Raw genomic sequence first — 17626 nt, 5'->3', positions numbered from 1 at the left:
GTTGGCGCAATTATTAGAAAATGGAAGAAGTTCAAGATGACGGTCAATCACCCTCGGTCTGGGGGCTCCATGCAAGATCTCACCTCGTGGGGCATCAATGATCATGAGGAAGGTGAGGGATCAGCCCAGAACTACACGGCAGGACCTGGTCAATGACCTGAAGAGAACTGGGACCACAGTCTCAAAGAAAAACATTAGTAACACACTGCGCCGTCATGGATTTAAATCCTGCAGCGCACGCAAGGTCCCCCTGCTCAAGCCAGCGCATGTCCAGGCCCATCTGAAGTTTGCCAATGACCATCTGGATGATCCAGAGGAGGAATGGGAGAAGGTCATGTGGTCTGATGAGACAAAAATTTAGCTTTTTGGTCTAAACTCCACTCGCCGTGTTTGGAGGAAAAAGAAGGATGAGTACAACCCCAAGAACACCATCCCAACCGTGAAGCATGGAGGTGGAAACATCATTCTTTGGGGATGCTTTTCTGCAAAGGGGACAGGACGACTGCACCGTATTGAGGGGAGGATGGATGGGGCCATGCATCGCGAGATCTTGGCCAACAACCTCCTTCCCTCAGTAAGAGCATTGAAGATGGGTCGTGGCTGGGTCTTCCAGCATGACAACGACCCGAAACACACAGCCAGGGCAACTAAGGAGTGGCTCCGTAATAAGCATCTCAAGGTCCTGGAGTGGCCTAGCCAGTCTCCAGACCTGAACCCAATAGAAAATCTTTGGAGGGACCTGAAAGTCCGTATTGCCCAGCGACAGCCCCAAAACCTGAAGGATCTGGAGAAGGTCTGTATGGAGGAGTGGGCCAAAATCCCTGCTGCAGTGTGTGCAACCCTGGTCAAGACCTACAGGAAACATATGATCTCTGTAATTGCAAACAAAGGTTTCTGTACCAAATATTAAGTTCTGCTTTTCTGATGTATCAAATACTTATGTAATGCAATTAAAATGCAAATTAATTTCTTAAAAATCATACAATGTGATTTTCTGGATTTTTGTTTTAGATTCCGTCTCTCACAGTTGAAGTGTACATATGATAAAAATTACAGACCTCTACATGCTTTGTAAGTAGGAAAACCTGCAAAATCGGCAGTGTATCAAATACTTGTTCTCCCCACTGTACATATATATTTTTATCATTTGTGAACGTATTATAATCGACAGAGAACCTTTCATAAAATATTTGCTCAAAACCATAAGAAACTTATCTCTTTCAGGTGCTGGTATTGTGGCCAAGAGGAAAGATATGCTTTTTGATCAAGAAGAAACAACCTAGGTAAGTCTTGATCTTCCTTGTTTCTTGTTTTACCATCTGAATATAATTATTGATGCCAGCCTTGCCAGGGGTTATGCCAGGGGTTCCCAAACTTTTTTGGCCCCATTTTGTATCTGAAAATTCTCGCAACCCCAACCATGTGAAAAAAATGATGTAATTAACAGCCAATGTTTACTTTTTTAATTGAGCTATGACAGTCAATTGCGAAACATTCTAACAGCGTTTCTGATTGTATTCTCAACCAACCATCATACTGTATACATTTAATGTGGGGCTATGACATTCAATTGCAAATTAGTCTGACAGAATGTATCTTATCTCAACACCACTAATGAGATGGGTGTGCTTGATGCATGTCTCGTCGGAGCTTCTCAGAGTCAGTGCGCACCTCATCTCTCCTGTCACATCCAACCTCGATCAATATATATTTTTAATGCAGACGGGAGCACTGAATCAGTGTACGATGAGTTTTAATACTCGGAGGGAGACGGCACAGTATTCCCTTTTAGTCAGTAACTCCTCCATAGTGACCCGTGAATGCGTTGTCTGCAGCATTCGGTCACTTGACAGCTTGATCAGCTGTTCGATTTTACTTACCGGCATGTCAACTGAGCCAGGATCACAGTCAAACGGATTTGGTCAATCATCTGTCAAATCTGTTGGTATTTCCCCTGCATTCCTGCGTTCAGTTCGTTCAGTTTCCCAAATAAGTCTGTTACATAGGCAAAGAGACATTTTCTTTTCATTACACAGAAAGTCAACAAAGTCTATTTTTTACATCCATTGCGAATAACAACAGTTCCTCTCTCAATTCAAAACATCTTTCCAAAACTCCCCCTCAATAACCACCAAGCCTCGTTGTGAAATTGAACATTGTCATGCTCTGATCCCATATCTCCACATAGTTTTGTGAACAGGCATGCGCAATGTAGTTTACAGTCAAAGTTACCTGCTGCATTTCTCAGAGTTCTGCACTCAGCTGTTTGCCGCCAGTTGCTCTTGGTGTATCCATTATAGCTCAGTGGGTGTGTCATACAATGCGTCCATATGGCAGAGAGAGACACATTCATAACTAGAGTGCAGAGGCCTGCCCGCCGTCCCGTGATAGATGGAGCCCCATCTGTGCAAAAGCTCACCATTCGATTCCATGGAATCTGTTTTTCGTCAATATAGCCACGCATCACACTGAACATCCCCTGTGCTGTTTAATGCTTGAGAATCATGAGAAATAACAATATGTCCTTGTGAATCCCCCAAAATGTAGCGAACAAAAGTCAATGCAAGACATCTAGGCCCTCACAGCTAAGTCCATTTGGAGAGTATAAGGTGGGGAGTTTTTGAGTCGTTCAGTCAGTTTCCTCTTGATTGCTAGCTATAGCCTCAATTCTTAGTTTCACAGTGTTATTTGACAAAGGTATTGATGTGAGTTTCTGTACCTCTGCCTCCCAACACATTGTTTTCACCATATCAATTGCGGCCGGTAATATCAAAGTCTCTGCAATAGTGTGTGGTTTCATATCGTAGTGGGCTTAGCCATTCACCGTGGGAATGATTCAAGTGCAACGGTCAAGTGTGGCCTTTTCCCACAATCTGGTTGAATTTTAACTTTTAGATTTGAATAATTGAATAATTTTCATTTAGATTTTTAAGGTTAACCACATTACAATGATTTTGAGAGACAAAGACGATATTTTAATATATACTTTTTACCAGGATTTTGGAAATACTCCCGCGACCCAATTTTCATATCACGTGGGGTCGTGACCCCTAGTTTGGGAAACGCTGGGTTATGCTCATGTCATTGTTTGAACTCATCCAAGATGTCTCATTGTTTATCTAGAATGTTTATGTATTTTGTACCATATTTTATAAATCCTTATGTATATGACCACTGGTGGAACGAATCAAGAGCCAGGACTCTCGGAATCTGTCTACTAGCTATATGTTAAGACCTCAATTGTCAGCAACAATAGACATCCAGCACCAAGCTGTTGTTTTCCCTGTGAGAGAAAATGGAGTGATAGGTGCATCCCTCATCACAGAGGACAAGTGACCTTGAATGGTGAGGGCGGGTGGCCAGGAGCAAGACAAGTGGATTGGAAGAGGGGACGTTGAGGAGAGTGTGAATTCAGATATAGTAGAGCAGTAGACCACCTCCACTTCTCACTCTGGCGGTTTGGAGTGCTCAGAGCACATTGCTGGACCTGTGTTAAATATGTCTTATTGCTTATATCTGTGGCATACAAGTGTGAATTTTTTGCCCAGTGCTAAAGCTTAGCCCAGGGTTAACAAATGCTTGTGTGAACACAGGCTAAGCTAGCCTAGGGCCAATCTAGCCTGGGGCTAAGATAGCTTGGGGCTAAGTACAATGTAGTGTGAAAAGGCCTTTAATTGAAATTTTAAGTGTCACGGAAACTCCTATGAACATGGTGTAGACTTCATCCTGAAAACTCATGTTCTGGGAAGATATACTGTATACACACATACAGGTATATTTTGAAGACATTGCAAAAAAGACCAACCACCATGAGCCCTATCTAACTCTTCACAGGGTCAAAGTTCAGTAAAGATTTAGACAATAGCTATAGGAGTATTAGTACTGTGCTCTGAGCTGTTCGCAGCACCATGCTATACAATGTGGACTGGGCTGGTATACAACATAAAACGATGTAGATACCTCCTTTTTAACACACATTAATATTCAGGGTGAATTTATGGGCTTTGCCATTTAGATTGAGTGGGGCCATAAAGGTGTCTAAGTAAGCAGGTCGTAAATATATTGCAAAGAAACTCCACAAAATCTGTCAGCTGCCACCACCGCATTTATAGAGGTGCTGCTGCCTTGTAATGGAGGACCTTGGGTGTCCTTCCAGTTCGCTTGTAATTAGTTCTATTAGTGCAAGTTCCCTGGAACGGCCCCTGGCCCTGTCTGCCTTGGGTCTCTCAGGTACCACTGACTGGCAGCACAGGCAGGTGGTAGTAATCTCCAGTAATCACCCTCTCACAGTTTCTCTGAAACTGCAGATATAATGACTTTGGGCTTTTCAAAACTTCAGACACAACATTTCTTGACACTTGCTCCAGCGTTGCCATGACTAAATTGAATAGTCGTCTGGTTTTTGGTGTACTAGTGCTCTTATCTGACGATTCTAAGGCTCAGACTGAGAGTCCTGTTGGCTGGTTGTATTTTAAAGACACTGTAAATAAATCTTGGATCTTTCCAAATGATCTCTCCTGGGGAACGTGTTAAGAAGCAGGTTTTAAAGATATTCCCCCAACCCCGAAAAAGGACGCAACACATTAAAACATAAAAGATGAATGACACTTACAGATGTAGAATCTGAGCCAGTTTGCTACACCAAGAAAATTATCCTGCAGCAACAGGAAATGTGAATTATTATGTGTATTAGAATTAATGGTAATGTAGGGCTTGATACATTTTTTGTTAGGGAAAATCAAGTCTAACATTTTAAAGTGGAAATTACAAACTTCAGAAGCCTTTTTAAACCTCGAATACACTACAAGTTTACATTTCCTGTAGTGCAAGAAAATTCTCAGCAACAAAAGAGTGATCAAATTAAGATTTTACATCTGTACCCACACCTACCCTCACCTTCATATCCATTTAGAAATGTCCTTTGTCCCTTGTTAACACTTTATTATGCTTGATAGCCTCTGAGTGTAGATTTACTGTAGGCTGTCACCGAATGTACACTGTTACAGGAGGGGGTCGCAGTTCCGGAGCGACCCACTAGGTGTCATCCTCCGACAACCTTAGGCACCTCCTCACTCACAGTCGGGACTAATCATCATCTTATTGGTGTCACCTGTGTCTATCGGTTCACCTGTGTATTTATGCCCTCACTTCCCTGTGTTCCCTTGCTCAGTTTTCTCTGCTAGTTTCTCTATGTCCAGCAGTACTACTCAGTGTCTGATCGGAGATATATGTACAGGTACTTGAGAAGTGTTCTCCCTATTTCGTTAATTGTTTCAGTCTTAGGTAGTATTTCATATTTTGTCTGTCAGTCGGATTTTGGAGACTTATTTGCTCCGCCTTTCTTTTATCGTGATAAGTCCGTTATTTTGTATTTTGGCTTCGGAACCACCAGTAAAGACCCTTGTTTCACCATCTCTGCCTACTCCCTATTGTATATCCTGCACTGCACATGGGTCACACCTCACCCCAACCCTTACAGTACACAACTTTCATAACATACATAGGAACTCCAACACATTGTCAGTGGAGACCAAAGCAAAAATAAGTCAGAACTTACACACAACTCCACAGTAACTTTGTAGTGATATTTGGAAGCAGAGTGTGTGTGTGTGTGTGTGTGTGTGTGTGTGCGCCTGCTGTAGCCAGCTCCTGCCCCAAGGGCGCCTAACTGCCACCAGAGAAGGAGCAATTTGCACTGCTATAATGGACCACAGAGCCAGAGGCCGCTTCGCAATCCTCCACATGCATCATCTCTCTCTATCAGACCTACACTAACTAAGACACAGGCTGAAGCTCAGTGATGGGACACAATGTGATACTTGGAAAGTGAAGAAAGAAATGTAGCTAACAACCAAACCACTTTTGGTGTGTACGTGAATGGCAGTGGGTGAAAGTTTAACCATGAGAGTTGTTGAGTAGCTCAGAGAGCAAACACGAGAGAACGAGAGCGAGAGAGATACAGGAATGTGTCGACAGGTGGCCGGCGATGAGGGTTCAGAGGTGGCCAAAGCCCCGACCTTGATGTCTTCGAACCCCTGTGGAGATTTGTAGTCTTAAGTACTGTACTGTATAAGGGTGTTAACTTCACGTATAGACACAGTGTTCAATCAGAGTGGCCCTCCTACAGTATAGCAGCTTTGCACACAGCATTGTGTTTACATGCTGTCATTGGGTTAACTACCCTTGTCCTAATATCTATATTGGGATGTGTTATTATCCAATGACACAGTAGTAGCATATTTGTCACCACTTAACATACTGGGCGGTTTTACTTGAGGGCTGTCTTTGAGCCGAAGCATTGCCAGCACCATGGAGAGCTCCAACACACACTCTTTGCTCCTGCCCTATGGCAAGTCTCAGCTAACAACATGGGTCAAAAGAAATGGCAGTGGTCACATGCTGGTGGTTCTGTACAGTAGATACACCTCTTGAATTGTATTCTGTGTCCATTGAACTTGAGATGGACTAAATCCTTTGTGAAGCAAAATTACATATTGTTGAACAGCTGCCATTTATTTGCTGTTGGTCTTTGAAATGGCGAGTTGAGGTCCAAGCATAGCTTATGATTTGCCACTATATTAAAGGAAATATAGAGCAAAAGGCCCAAACATATATATATATATATATATATATATATATATATATATATATATATATATATATATATATATATATATATATATATATATATATATATATATATCATTAGTCTCAGGCTGTGATATATACATGGCCTGTGTGATCACATATAATATATTCATATCAGTGTTTAACACCTTTTAAGCATGAATCACTAGTCTATTTGAGGGTGGATTGGTTTCTGTGTTAATCCAAAATGTGTCATTTTAATTTGAGCATACATTAGGAATGTGTACATATATCCATTGATTACAGGGAGATTTGCATATTAGGTCCACACATTGCCTTATTATAATGCAAGAGAACAGTGCATCCAAAACCTTGTTTGTTCATCTGCAACGGGGAAAGCCATTTCAGAGAGGAGCTTTTAAAAGCTGGTGCAAATGACCTACAAGTGTACCCTTATTGCCATTCTCGCTTTCCAAATAACACATTCATTACTGCTGGCACAACAAACCCAGGCAGTCCAATTGAAGACGTCATTGAGGCCTGTATAATTTAAATAACCATGAGAAGAGCACATTTAGTCTCTGCATTGGGCAGAGTCTGTCAAATCTTGATTGCCTGCCTGTAGATTGGCTCCTATAGTCCCGCTCTCTCTCCCGCTCTCTCTCTCTCTCTGTGTGTTGAAGGCTCTCATATTGTTGGCATGTTGCCATCGGCGAATTGTAATGTGTCAAGTTCCCATAAATAAGACTGGAAGGTTGTTTATTTTGCTATACCTCTTATTGATGTGGATGTATATGTTATAGGGTTTCGGTCTGCTGAGTTGCTGAGATAATAGAGGCATCTGAGATTGGAATTACCCTCACAAAACTCCCTTCGTTTTGTTAATACTAAAACATCTGAAGTTGTAAATTAATGTTGTCGTGCTCCAATGGTTAATTTTCAGGTCAGACCAAATTGCAAAAGGATTATCATCCAATCTGTAATATCACAGAGTAAAATACATTTGATTGCTTTTACTGTGAATTTGGTTTCCCATCTATTCATAATATATGATTTCCTTGCTTTACTTGGTCAAATTGAATGAGTCTGGTTGCTGAGAAAGTGGGAACGAACCTCTTCTTCACAGTTTTAACCATCAAACTCCACTTTTCACCCACCCAAACTCCCTTCAAATCGCTTAACAATATATTGTTGAATTGATCTTCCCAGGTGTATACAACAAATCATATATCAGGAATAATTAAATAACAACCTGACACTGTAAGAAACAAACATCTGCTTTCCAAATGGGCGTCAACAACGTGTGGAGCTCACCAAATTGCAAAACGATTATCATTCAATCTGTAATATCTATGATGTCAGTTCCCTCATAATCATTGTGATTACTATTGCACCACAGACTGCATTATCTTCATTTTTTTATTGCTTGTGACTGAGACATCCTAAACTTAAGTGTAATTTGAAATTAATACCAACCATGCTCTTCCCCCCCATAATCCTAACCATCAGTAACTACATCATTCACACAAAGGAAATACAGAACCTTTTTATCATTGCTCGACTTTATCACAGTTGATTTGATGGCCACTTACTACTGGTCCTTGGATTTCTGAATACCCTGGCTCAACAAAATGTGATGTAATCCTACTCACTGAACAGATGGACAGATAGGTAAAGCCACTGTGCTATAATTGCACTGCACTGCACCCCCCACCTCCAACCCTTTTACTATTAGAGGTGGGACCACAATAGGTCTGTAGACTCACACCTTTTTCTTTTTGGAAGGGAATAGAGGAAAAAGCAATTAGGCAAGCATAGCCCATAGGTGTAGGCTACAGTACTGTACTGTACTCACACAATAGTCAACAGTCTCTTGGCATTACAAAAACATGAAACGCGTTGAGGAGTCATTAGTTAATTTAATAGGCTTTACAACACAGCTCATACTTGGTTGTAGCCTGTTGGGAATTCTCTGTCTGGTCTGCCCATACGTAGTGCTCTGTCCGCAGCGGGGTGCATGCAGCCTATTCTGCACCTATAATCTAAGTGTGCCTTTTGTGTCCTAATTAGATTACGGCGTTCTAGTGCTGGTGTGAATGCATGGCTTCAAGGGACATTTGCTCTCTTAGCAGCGACGCTCAGGTTAATACATAGAGCGCGCAAGGGGAATACTATTCAGGCGCTCAAGTAGTAGAAGTCATCAATTCAGACCGAGCCTATTCCGATACGAGCAACTTCCACACTGGCTGCTTTGCCACTTCTCGCAGGAGGCGTGTGTGATTTCTGGTTCTGAAAGCTACTCTAGAACGGGAACGGGAAAGCAAAGAAGACAGAGGGTGGCAGAGTTCCGGATGATGTTCAGGGATTCCTCAGGGATGCGTTTTGCTCTAAGAAGCACTATCTGAACGGGATTTACATTGCTTTAGAGCTAATATGGTAAGACTTTTTCAGCCAATTACTGTTTGAAAAGAAAAGTCTGTTTGAAAAACATGCATTCTTAGGATCTTACAGAATGAAGTGCCAGTCTATTGCAGCGTCCTACTAAAGTCAGTGGATTTTCTCATAGACTGGTTGCCACTATTTGTCCATTTCATAGAATGGTCATCCTGGGTGAACGATTCTTTGCGATATGACCTAGTTATTATTTGCTGGGACTACTGTATTAACGTGTTATAGAACACATACAAACGTGTAGCCGGTTTTCCTCAACATGACACCACATAGGCTACGTGAATATAGTTATCCTATACCTGCAAAACTATATGGAATTCGTTAAATCTGACATTTTGTCAACAACACTCACGTGAATGAAAGCTTTACAATACTGTAGTTCTCTATATTAAGCGTACATTTACACTATCCCGTCGTACATCAAGCACGCAGGATTATGCAAAGGATCATCCAATTACTGTGAACATTCTTAACAATCTGTTGCCTTGTCTTTGTAGATGTAAGATAAATGTAGCCCAGCTTCAAACGAAAGTGTCCCAAACTGATATGTGAATAAGAGGGGTAGCCTACAGCGTTTAAAAAAAGGTTACGTTTAATTGTCAATGCTTCCCGAATTTTGTGTCTGTTTTAGCAGGAGCAAAATCATAAAGACACTCACATTTGGATGTCTCATGAGGAATATGAATATTCTGCATGCAGCATCTTCTCAGTGTTCATAGATATATTCAGCGCTGATGCCTTATTATGTAGGATTATGCCAGACTTTCGTCAAAGCAGTTCAAACTGAATGTGTGCAGTGACCCTTCCGCCCTACCACCTGCCATATCTACCATAGCCTGTTAGCCAAGCCCTGTGGACAAGGAAGGCTTTCTCTTTAGGCTCACAGTACCTGGATTTACATTAACATTTATAAGCATGTATGCATTGGTGAATTTTTTAGACTAGCCTCATTTTCCAATCCATAACACCGTAGGCATAATATCAGTATTAACTCATGATTAGCCTACATAAGTTGTGTAACTAACTGTATATTATGGATATATCAAAGTGTCACATTAACTCATATGACCTCAAGTGTCAGCCTCCACATACAAATAAAAAGCAGCCCAGTAGTAGACCTAATAAATTGAGGTACAAAAAAAATCTGCTTCAAACTTCTGTCAATGGCCCACATGCTGAACTACAGGAGTTCCCCAGTTTCTCAAGCCTAACCTCTGGGCTGGAAGTAATGGTAACCTTCTCCAAGTGTAAGATAAAAAAGGCAACATCAAATTCACTTCTGATGTTTAGCCAGGTCATCGTGTTGACCATTTCAGATGTGTACACATTGCCATGGGCTCATCACTGATCTCAGTGAGTCACTTCCTGGTCAGGGTCAACAAGCTGCTCTTAGCAGATACTCGTTGAATTGCATTTCCCACTATGTCTACAAGAGGCATATCTGTCTCTCATTCAGAGAGACAGATAAATTACTATAGATTTTTTATGCCTTTAAATGCATTTTCGAATCATACACATAGTCAGACTGGTTGCCAATAGCTTGTTAAGCTTTCTCTCTCTCTCTCTGTCATTAAGGACAATGAGTAATTGGATTCAGCCTGCTTTCAGGCCGTGCATTTAATGCTCTTTAAGTCTGGAGCCCCCTTATCAAATGAGGTTTCTTTAATTAGCTGTCCAGGGATGTTTGTCGCAACCATCCATCATTGCCACCTAGACCAATCTGTAGCCAGCAGCAGTGAACAGAACAGGGGGAAAGAACAAAAGGGGATTCATTGAATAAGCTTGTCATTTGAAACAAATAGTCTTTGCTGTGTCTGTCTGATCCATTCTCCCCAAACCTGCATGGAGTCAGTTCACTTCCAACCAGAGGACGGAAGAACAGAACACTGACGGAGAGGTTTGACCTCTGTCATGGAGGTTGAACGCTACACCTTCAAACAGAGTATGTGAATGAGGGTCTGTGTTTTGTTTTGAAGCGTTCCAAAACTTGGTAAGGCTTTCGCCTTTATCTACTCTACGCTTCAGAATTATGAGTTTGGCTTTGAGTATATTATTGAGAGCCCCTTTTCTTATAACCAAATGTTCTTCTGGAGGCAGTCAGCTTTGAAAGTTGTTTTATACAATTGTGGGCTCACAGTTTGTTCTTTCTCTGCATTCCTCTGCTCATATCATTCCTCTGCTAAAGGGATTGTGGTAATAGCCCCGTGTAGCTCAGTTGGTAGAGCATGGCGTTTGCAACGCCAGGGTTGTGCGTTTGATTCCCACGGGGGGCCAGTATGACAAAAAAAATGTATGCACTCACTAATTGTAAGTCGCTCTGGATAAGAGCGTCTGCTAAATGACGTAAATGTAATGTAAATGGTAATGGCACAGCTGTCCAAGGTGCTGAATAGGCTGGTGCTATTGGGGCTGCCGTCCGTGGTGCTGAATAGCACTGATACTATTGGGGCTGCTGTACATGGTGCTGAATAGCACTGGTGCTATTGGGGCTGCTGATAGTACTGGAGATATACTGGTGCTAGTGTGGTCCATGGTGCTGACTAATAATGGTGCTCATATGAGGTACAGCAGTGGAAACTAGCTGTCTTATGGACTCCTGATCTTAACTTTTTTATACATAATGTCTCCGCCATCATTTCCTATGACCGAAAACAGCTTCTGGACATCAGAACAGCGATCACTAACCTCGATTTGGTTGAAAATGTATACTTCAACGAGTTGGCAGCTCTGGATGCTCTGCTTACTCCGGATCAGGCCCAAATCCCCAGGATTGGAAAGAGGAAGCAGTGGCGAAACAGAGGCAGGCGAGGAGGCATCCTGACGAGACTACGTTAGCGAGCAAATATATCACCATTGCCTTCTGTTCTATAGGCGAACATGCAGTCATTGGAGAACAAACTGGTTGAGCTCCATTCGAGACTATCCTATCAACGGGACCTGAAAAACTGTAATATTTTATGTTTCTCAGAGTCGTGGCTGAATGAGGACATGGATAATATACATCTCGCTGGTTTTTCTATGCATCGTCAAGACCGGATGGCAGACTCGGGTAAGACGAAGGGAGGAGGTGTGTGTCTCTTTGTTAACAACAGCTGTTGCACAATCTCTAATGTTAAGGGAGTCTTACATTTTTGTTTGCCTGAGTTAGAAAACCTCATGATAAGCTGCAGACCATACTATTTACCAAGAAAGTTTTCATTTATATTTTTCATAGCTGTCTATTTACAACCAAAAACTGATGCTGGCACTAAGACCACACTCAATGAGCTGTATAGGGCCATAAGCAAACAAGAAAATGCACATCCAGAGGTGGCGTTTCTCGTTGCCTGTGATTTTATTGCAGGGAAACTGAAATCTGCTAACTAGAGGCGACAAAATTCTAGATTGACATTTAGCAGACGCTCTTATCCAGAGCGACTTACAGTTAGTGCATACATTATTTTTTATTTTATTTTTTTCATACCCCCCGTGGGAATCAAACCCACAACCCTGGCGTTGCAAACGCCATGCTCTACGAACTGAGCTACATCCCCTGCCGGCCATTCCCTCCCCTACTCTAGGCCAATTGTGCGCCGCCCCATGGGTCTCCCGGTCACGGCCGGCTACAACAGAGCCTGGATTCGAACCAGGATCTCTAGTGGCACAGCTAGCACTGCGATGCAGTGCCTTAGACCACTGCGCCACTCGGGAGGTACGTTTACTCCACACACAGAAACGTATACAAGGCCCAGACCATAACTATATCCTCCTGCTTCCTGCTTACAAGCAAAACCTCAAACAGGAAGAACCAGTGTAATGCGCTCAAGACGGAAGTGGTCAGATGAAGCGGATGCTAAGCTACAGGACTGTTTCGCTAGCACAGACTGGAATATGTTTCGGGATTCATCCGATAACATTGAGGAGTTTACCCCATCAGTCATTAATAAGTGCATCGACGATGTCATCCCCACAATGACTGTACGTACATACCCCAACCAGAAGCCATTAATTACAGGCAAGATCCGCACTGAGCTAAAGGCTAGAGCCGCCACTATCAAGGAGCGGGACACTAATCCAGACGCTTATAAGAAATCCCGCCACGACCTCCGACAAACTATCAAATAGGCAAAGCGTCAAGATAGGACTAAGATCAAATCCTACTACGCCGGCTCTGACGCTCTACGGATGTGACAGGGCTTGCAAACTTTCACGGAAACCCAGCCGCGTACTGCCCAGCGACGCAAGCCATCAGACGAGCTAAATACCTTCTATGCATGAGAGAACCAGCTGTTCCAGATGACTGTGTGATCACGCTCTCCATAGCCTTTAAACAGGTTAACATTCGCAAGGCCAGATGGAATACCAGGACACGCTGGCAAGTGTCTTCACTGACATTTTAACATTTTAGTCATTTAGCAGACGCTCGTATCCAGAGCGACTTACAGTTAGTGAGTGCATATGTTTTTCATACTAGCCCCCCGTGGGAATCGAATCCACAACCCTGGCATTGCAAGCACCATGCTCTACCAACTGAGCTACAGGAGGCCTGACATTTGAGGGTAGGCAACAATACATCTGCCACACTGACCATCAACACTTAGACCCCTCCTGTACTCCCTGTTCACCCACGATGCACAACTCCAACACCATGATGAAGTTTTGCAAGTTTGATGAAACGACTGTGGTAGGACTGATCACCGACGATGATGAGGCAGCCTATAGGGAGGAGGTCAGAGGACAACAACCTCTCCCTCAATGTCAGCAAGACAAAAGAGCTGATCGTGGACTACTGGAAAGAGAGGGGCGAGCATGCCCCCATCCACATCGATGGGGCTGTAGTGGGTCGAGAGCTTCAAGTTCCTCTGTGTCTACATCACTAAGCAATTAACATGGTCTACATACACCCACACAGTTTTGAAGAGGGCACAACAGTGCCTCTTCCCCTTCAGGAGGCTGAAAAGATTTGGCATGGTCCATCAGATCCTCAAAAAGTTTTACAGCTGCACAATTGAGAGCATCTTGACTGGCTGCAAGTCAAGCTTATTTTGTTATCTTTATCTTTAACTCTGCATTGTTGGAAAAGGACCCGTAAGTAAGCATTTCAGTTGGTCTACACCTGTTGTTTTACGAAGCATGTGACAAATACAATTTGATTTGATTGATTTAGATAGATAGAGCTGTGACAGACGCCATAATGGCACAGATACAAAGACGAGATCTCTATCTATCTCTATTGGGGCTATTGGGGCTGCTGTCCATGGTGCTGAACAGTATTGGGGCTATTGGGGCTGCTGTCCATGGGACTGAATAGTACTGGGATACCTTCAGGGCTGCCATCTATTGTTCTGCAGCCCTCTGCAGTGCTACATTAAGATGTCTAATGATATCCATTGGCATACTTTAGTTCACTTACCTGTGTTGTAGAATAAATAGCTCAAGCACAGTGTCGAGGACATTATGCTCAACAACCCTTGCAAGTATGAGAATAAGCCTAGAGAGGTGCTGTATGGATGTTTGGGAATGCACGGGGCACGCAGGCCCACTTCACTTTGCATCATACATTTTTTTATTATGATTAACACAAAAAGCACTCCAGTCAAAGAATTAATTTGTGGCAATCTGGATTATAAAGCACGTAATTATATTAATTTGTTCCCCTTATTCATCTCTGAACAACTACATGAGTCATTCACAGCTTTTTTAATGAGGGAAAAACATTCACAAATACAACAAATAACATACCAAATCGAACCAATTATTAATATTTTTATTTGCCTCATTATTTGCCTTCATTTTGCATTCTTTGTCTTATCACTTAGGCTTCAGCAGCTTTAGCAGAGCTTGGAGATCTTTAAAGCAAATTGGAGGGCAAACAGAGGGTTGTGGATGTTTCAGAGATGCCCTCTTGCATGAGTAATGAGCAGAAGTAAATCAAGGTGCTCTGGTGTTAGTGTTAGTGACGGGCATCAGTGCCAACTGAGGACTGCAGCCTGCAGCCAATCTCCTCTGGCTGCAGCTCCACTACAGCCCAGTCCTGCCTGATTACCTCTCACTGTGGATAATGGAGGCAAACTTCACCATCCTAATAGATTTGTAAATTCTCTGGGCAAGACCATTACACAGTGTCCAAACAATAATGAGATGTAACATTTTGTTGGCAAAGTATTTTGGATTTTATTTTCCAAGACATCAGAGTGCTATTGGATGGATCAATATGTTTAAAGGTTTATAGAGTTTTTACTGAAATGTTAGGTGAAGTAAGGTAAAGATGGCATATTTTTACTGATCTAGTAATTACCGGTGAGAGTAATCCTTCAGTGTTATTTCCAGTTCCGCCACATCACATTCCCTATGCGCCTCATTATTCCCAATGAATAGTTTCCCGTTAGATAGCTCGCCAGGCTAATGGTGTGTCTCCTCACAGAGTTAGTGAAACACTGGTGACAGAAATGGATTAACAGTGTTAACAAGTTCAATGTGGTCCATTACCTAGCTGATCATTGTCTGCTTCTCAGCTTCCTCCTCTGAGTACTGTGTTGGAGAGGCAATACACATTCATGACTTCCAAAGTACCATGTTGCTTTCCAGGCTCTTCCAATTTATAGACATTATATTACAGGACAAACCAACAGCCTATTCAAGATAAACCCCATCATGTCGCAAATAATAGTGTTTTTCTCTTCTGATGTCAACTTTTTCCACTTTACAAAATATTGGAAATCATTTTATTCTCCAAAAATATGTTAGCTTTCCCTCTCAAAGAATATTAAGAAAAATGTAATTGTTGTTAAGAGTAGATGTTGAGCCTTTTTGTGAGATTGTGCTGCTGGGAGGTTGAGCCAATCACACTGTTACTCTCAGGGATTAAAGCTGAAGTGAAAGGTACTGTTTTGGGCCATTAGCTTATTGAGACCTATATCAATACTGGGAAAGATGTGCATCCGTTCTGACAATAAAGTGGATGAAATTACATTTGTGTCTCCAAAGACGTTCTTGGTTGAGAGGAACAAAGACCTTTCATAATGATCAGTGAGCTTGCATGACTGTGGAGTGATCAGTTCAGAAAGAGAAGGGCATTGATGTTAAAGGAATCGGTTGGCTTGAAAGCCTACGTCACGATCTGTCTCTGTCTGTCTGGGATCTTTCCTTAGCTCAGGACTCAAACTTTCTGCCAAAGTATCTCCTGTTGAAAAAGTTTGTCAATCCATTGTGTTTCTCCATTGCCCATTGGTTTAATATTTTAATTTCAGTGAAATTCTTTTTACTGAAGTATAATGCAAAACATTGCATTCTGCACCGTCTGTGAGATCCACACGGTCATAAATTCACAGTTCACAGCAATTGCATGTAATTTGACCGTAACATTATCCTCTCACTATCCTCTCAATATATTTCCCCAAACATTTTTTGTGGATATATTATCAGTAGTGCAGGGATAAATGGCAGAGCTTGGTTTTCATACAGTAAGATAAGTTACCACTGAAGACATGGAGCCTCCATGATGGAGGAAACATCAAAGCTATACTGTATTGTGGACTGTATCTCTCAGGTGGAAAACACTATCAACTTCACTGTCTACTTCAAAGGGCAAGGTTAAATGTAGTTCCTCCCTGATAGTATTACATGAGAGAACCTGAATTTGAAAGAAGACACCCATAGCCCTTCGAAAAAAGACTATTTCCCAAAGGTAAAATTGGATGGGAAATTTCCTTTGAAATGGACTGACTCATAAGCTCCGATGTCGGATTCCTTTCGGAATACCTGTAATTCACCTGTGAGGGTTAGGTTTTCTGAATTCTTGAGAGATAGTGGCAAATGTTGTAGAGAATTGTAAGGAGATAAGATACCGTGTCAAGATACCATGACGAAGATACCATAACAGTTTCTGTTTGCTTTGTGTTGTTGATGTTCATGTTGCCATTACATGTGGATGTAAAAATGATGTGGTATTCTACAAAGTTTGGATCTACAAGAGTTCAGTTATTAATTATCACCTGGCTATGTAGATTTTAAGACCTAGTGAATTGGGCCATGGGTAGTTTTTGCTGTTCAAGTCAACCCGTGGCTGTTATGATGTACATGACAGAAAAAGTCATTCTCATCTCTCTCTTTTCTCTCTCTCCCTCCAGGTGGGCACACAGTAACGCTTGACAAAAATGCAAAAGAGGTCATGGCACTTCAAATGGTTAGGAATATGGATAGGACTTCTGCTGTTAGCCACTTGTTGCCTGTCACAAGACACAGACGGTAAGTCCTCTATACCTCATCAGTACCCATAACCTATGCAAATAGGTGAATATAAAACTACATTTGCCTGTTTGTCTTTGTTTCAGAATACCCAGTTGCTAAAATACATTGAATGGGTTTATTTTGATGAACATTTTGTATTTCTATACCATTTGTACCACTGTATTTGATTTCATGGTCTCAGATTCAACTTAACTGATATGTTCAAACTGCCTCAACCCAGTGCTAAGCTCTGATTCTATACTCCAGCTCAGTTGTAGCCGTTTGCTCGTTGATTCATATTCAACCTGACAGATTCCTCTGGATTTATGTGGCGATATTTGACTCATGGAAGCATATTTTACTTGACGTTAGTGAAGTC

The 17626-nt window shown here is 42.0% G+C and overlaps 1 protein-coding gene across 2 annotated transcripts in view; it reads left to right on the top strand.

Moving 5' to 3' along the window:
* The window catches only part of LOC121547347 (protocadherin-15-like), a 225215-nt gene that overhangs the window by 23890 nt on the left and 183699 nt on the right, over positions 1–17626 (top strand). Inside the window, exons 2-3 of one of the 2 annotated variants that reach the window (XM_041858563.2) lie at positions 1225–1283; positions 17148–17265. In XM_041858563.2, the coding sequence (XP_041714497.2) occupies positions 17175–17265 (91 nt within the window). In that variant the 5' untranslated portion in view covers positions 1225–1283; positions 17148–17174. Of the gene's footprint in view, positions 1–1224; positions 1284–8714; positions 9025–17147; positions 17266–17626 lie in introns of those variants that run through there. The other variant, XM_045209824.1, reaches the window with a different exon arrangement.

The sequence above is a fragment of the Coregonus clupeaformis genome, chromosome 31, assembly GCF_020615455.1.
Source record: "Coregonus clupeaformis isolate EN_2021a chromosome 31, ASM2061545v1, whole genome shotgun sequence".
Taxonomy (NCBI): Eukaryota; Metazoa; Chordata; class Actinopteri; order Salmoniformes; family Salmonidae; genus Coregonus; species Coregonus clupeaformis.
Note: the sequence above shows the minus strand (reverse complement) of the source record. Positions and strands in the feature narration are given on the sequence as shown.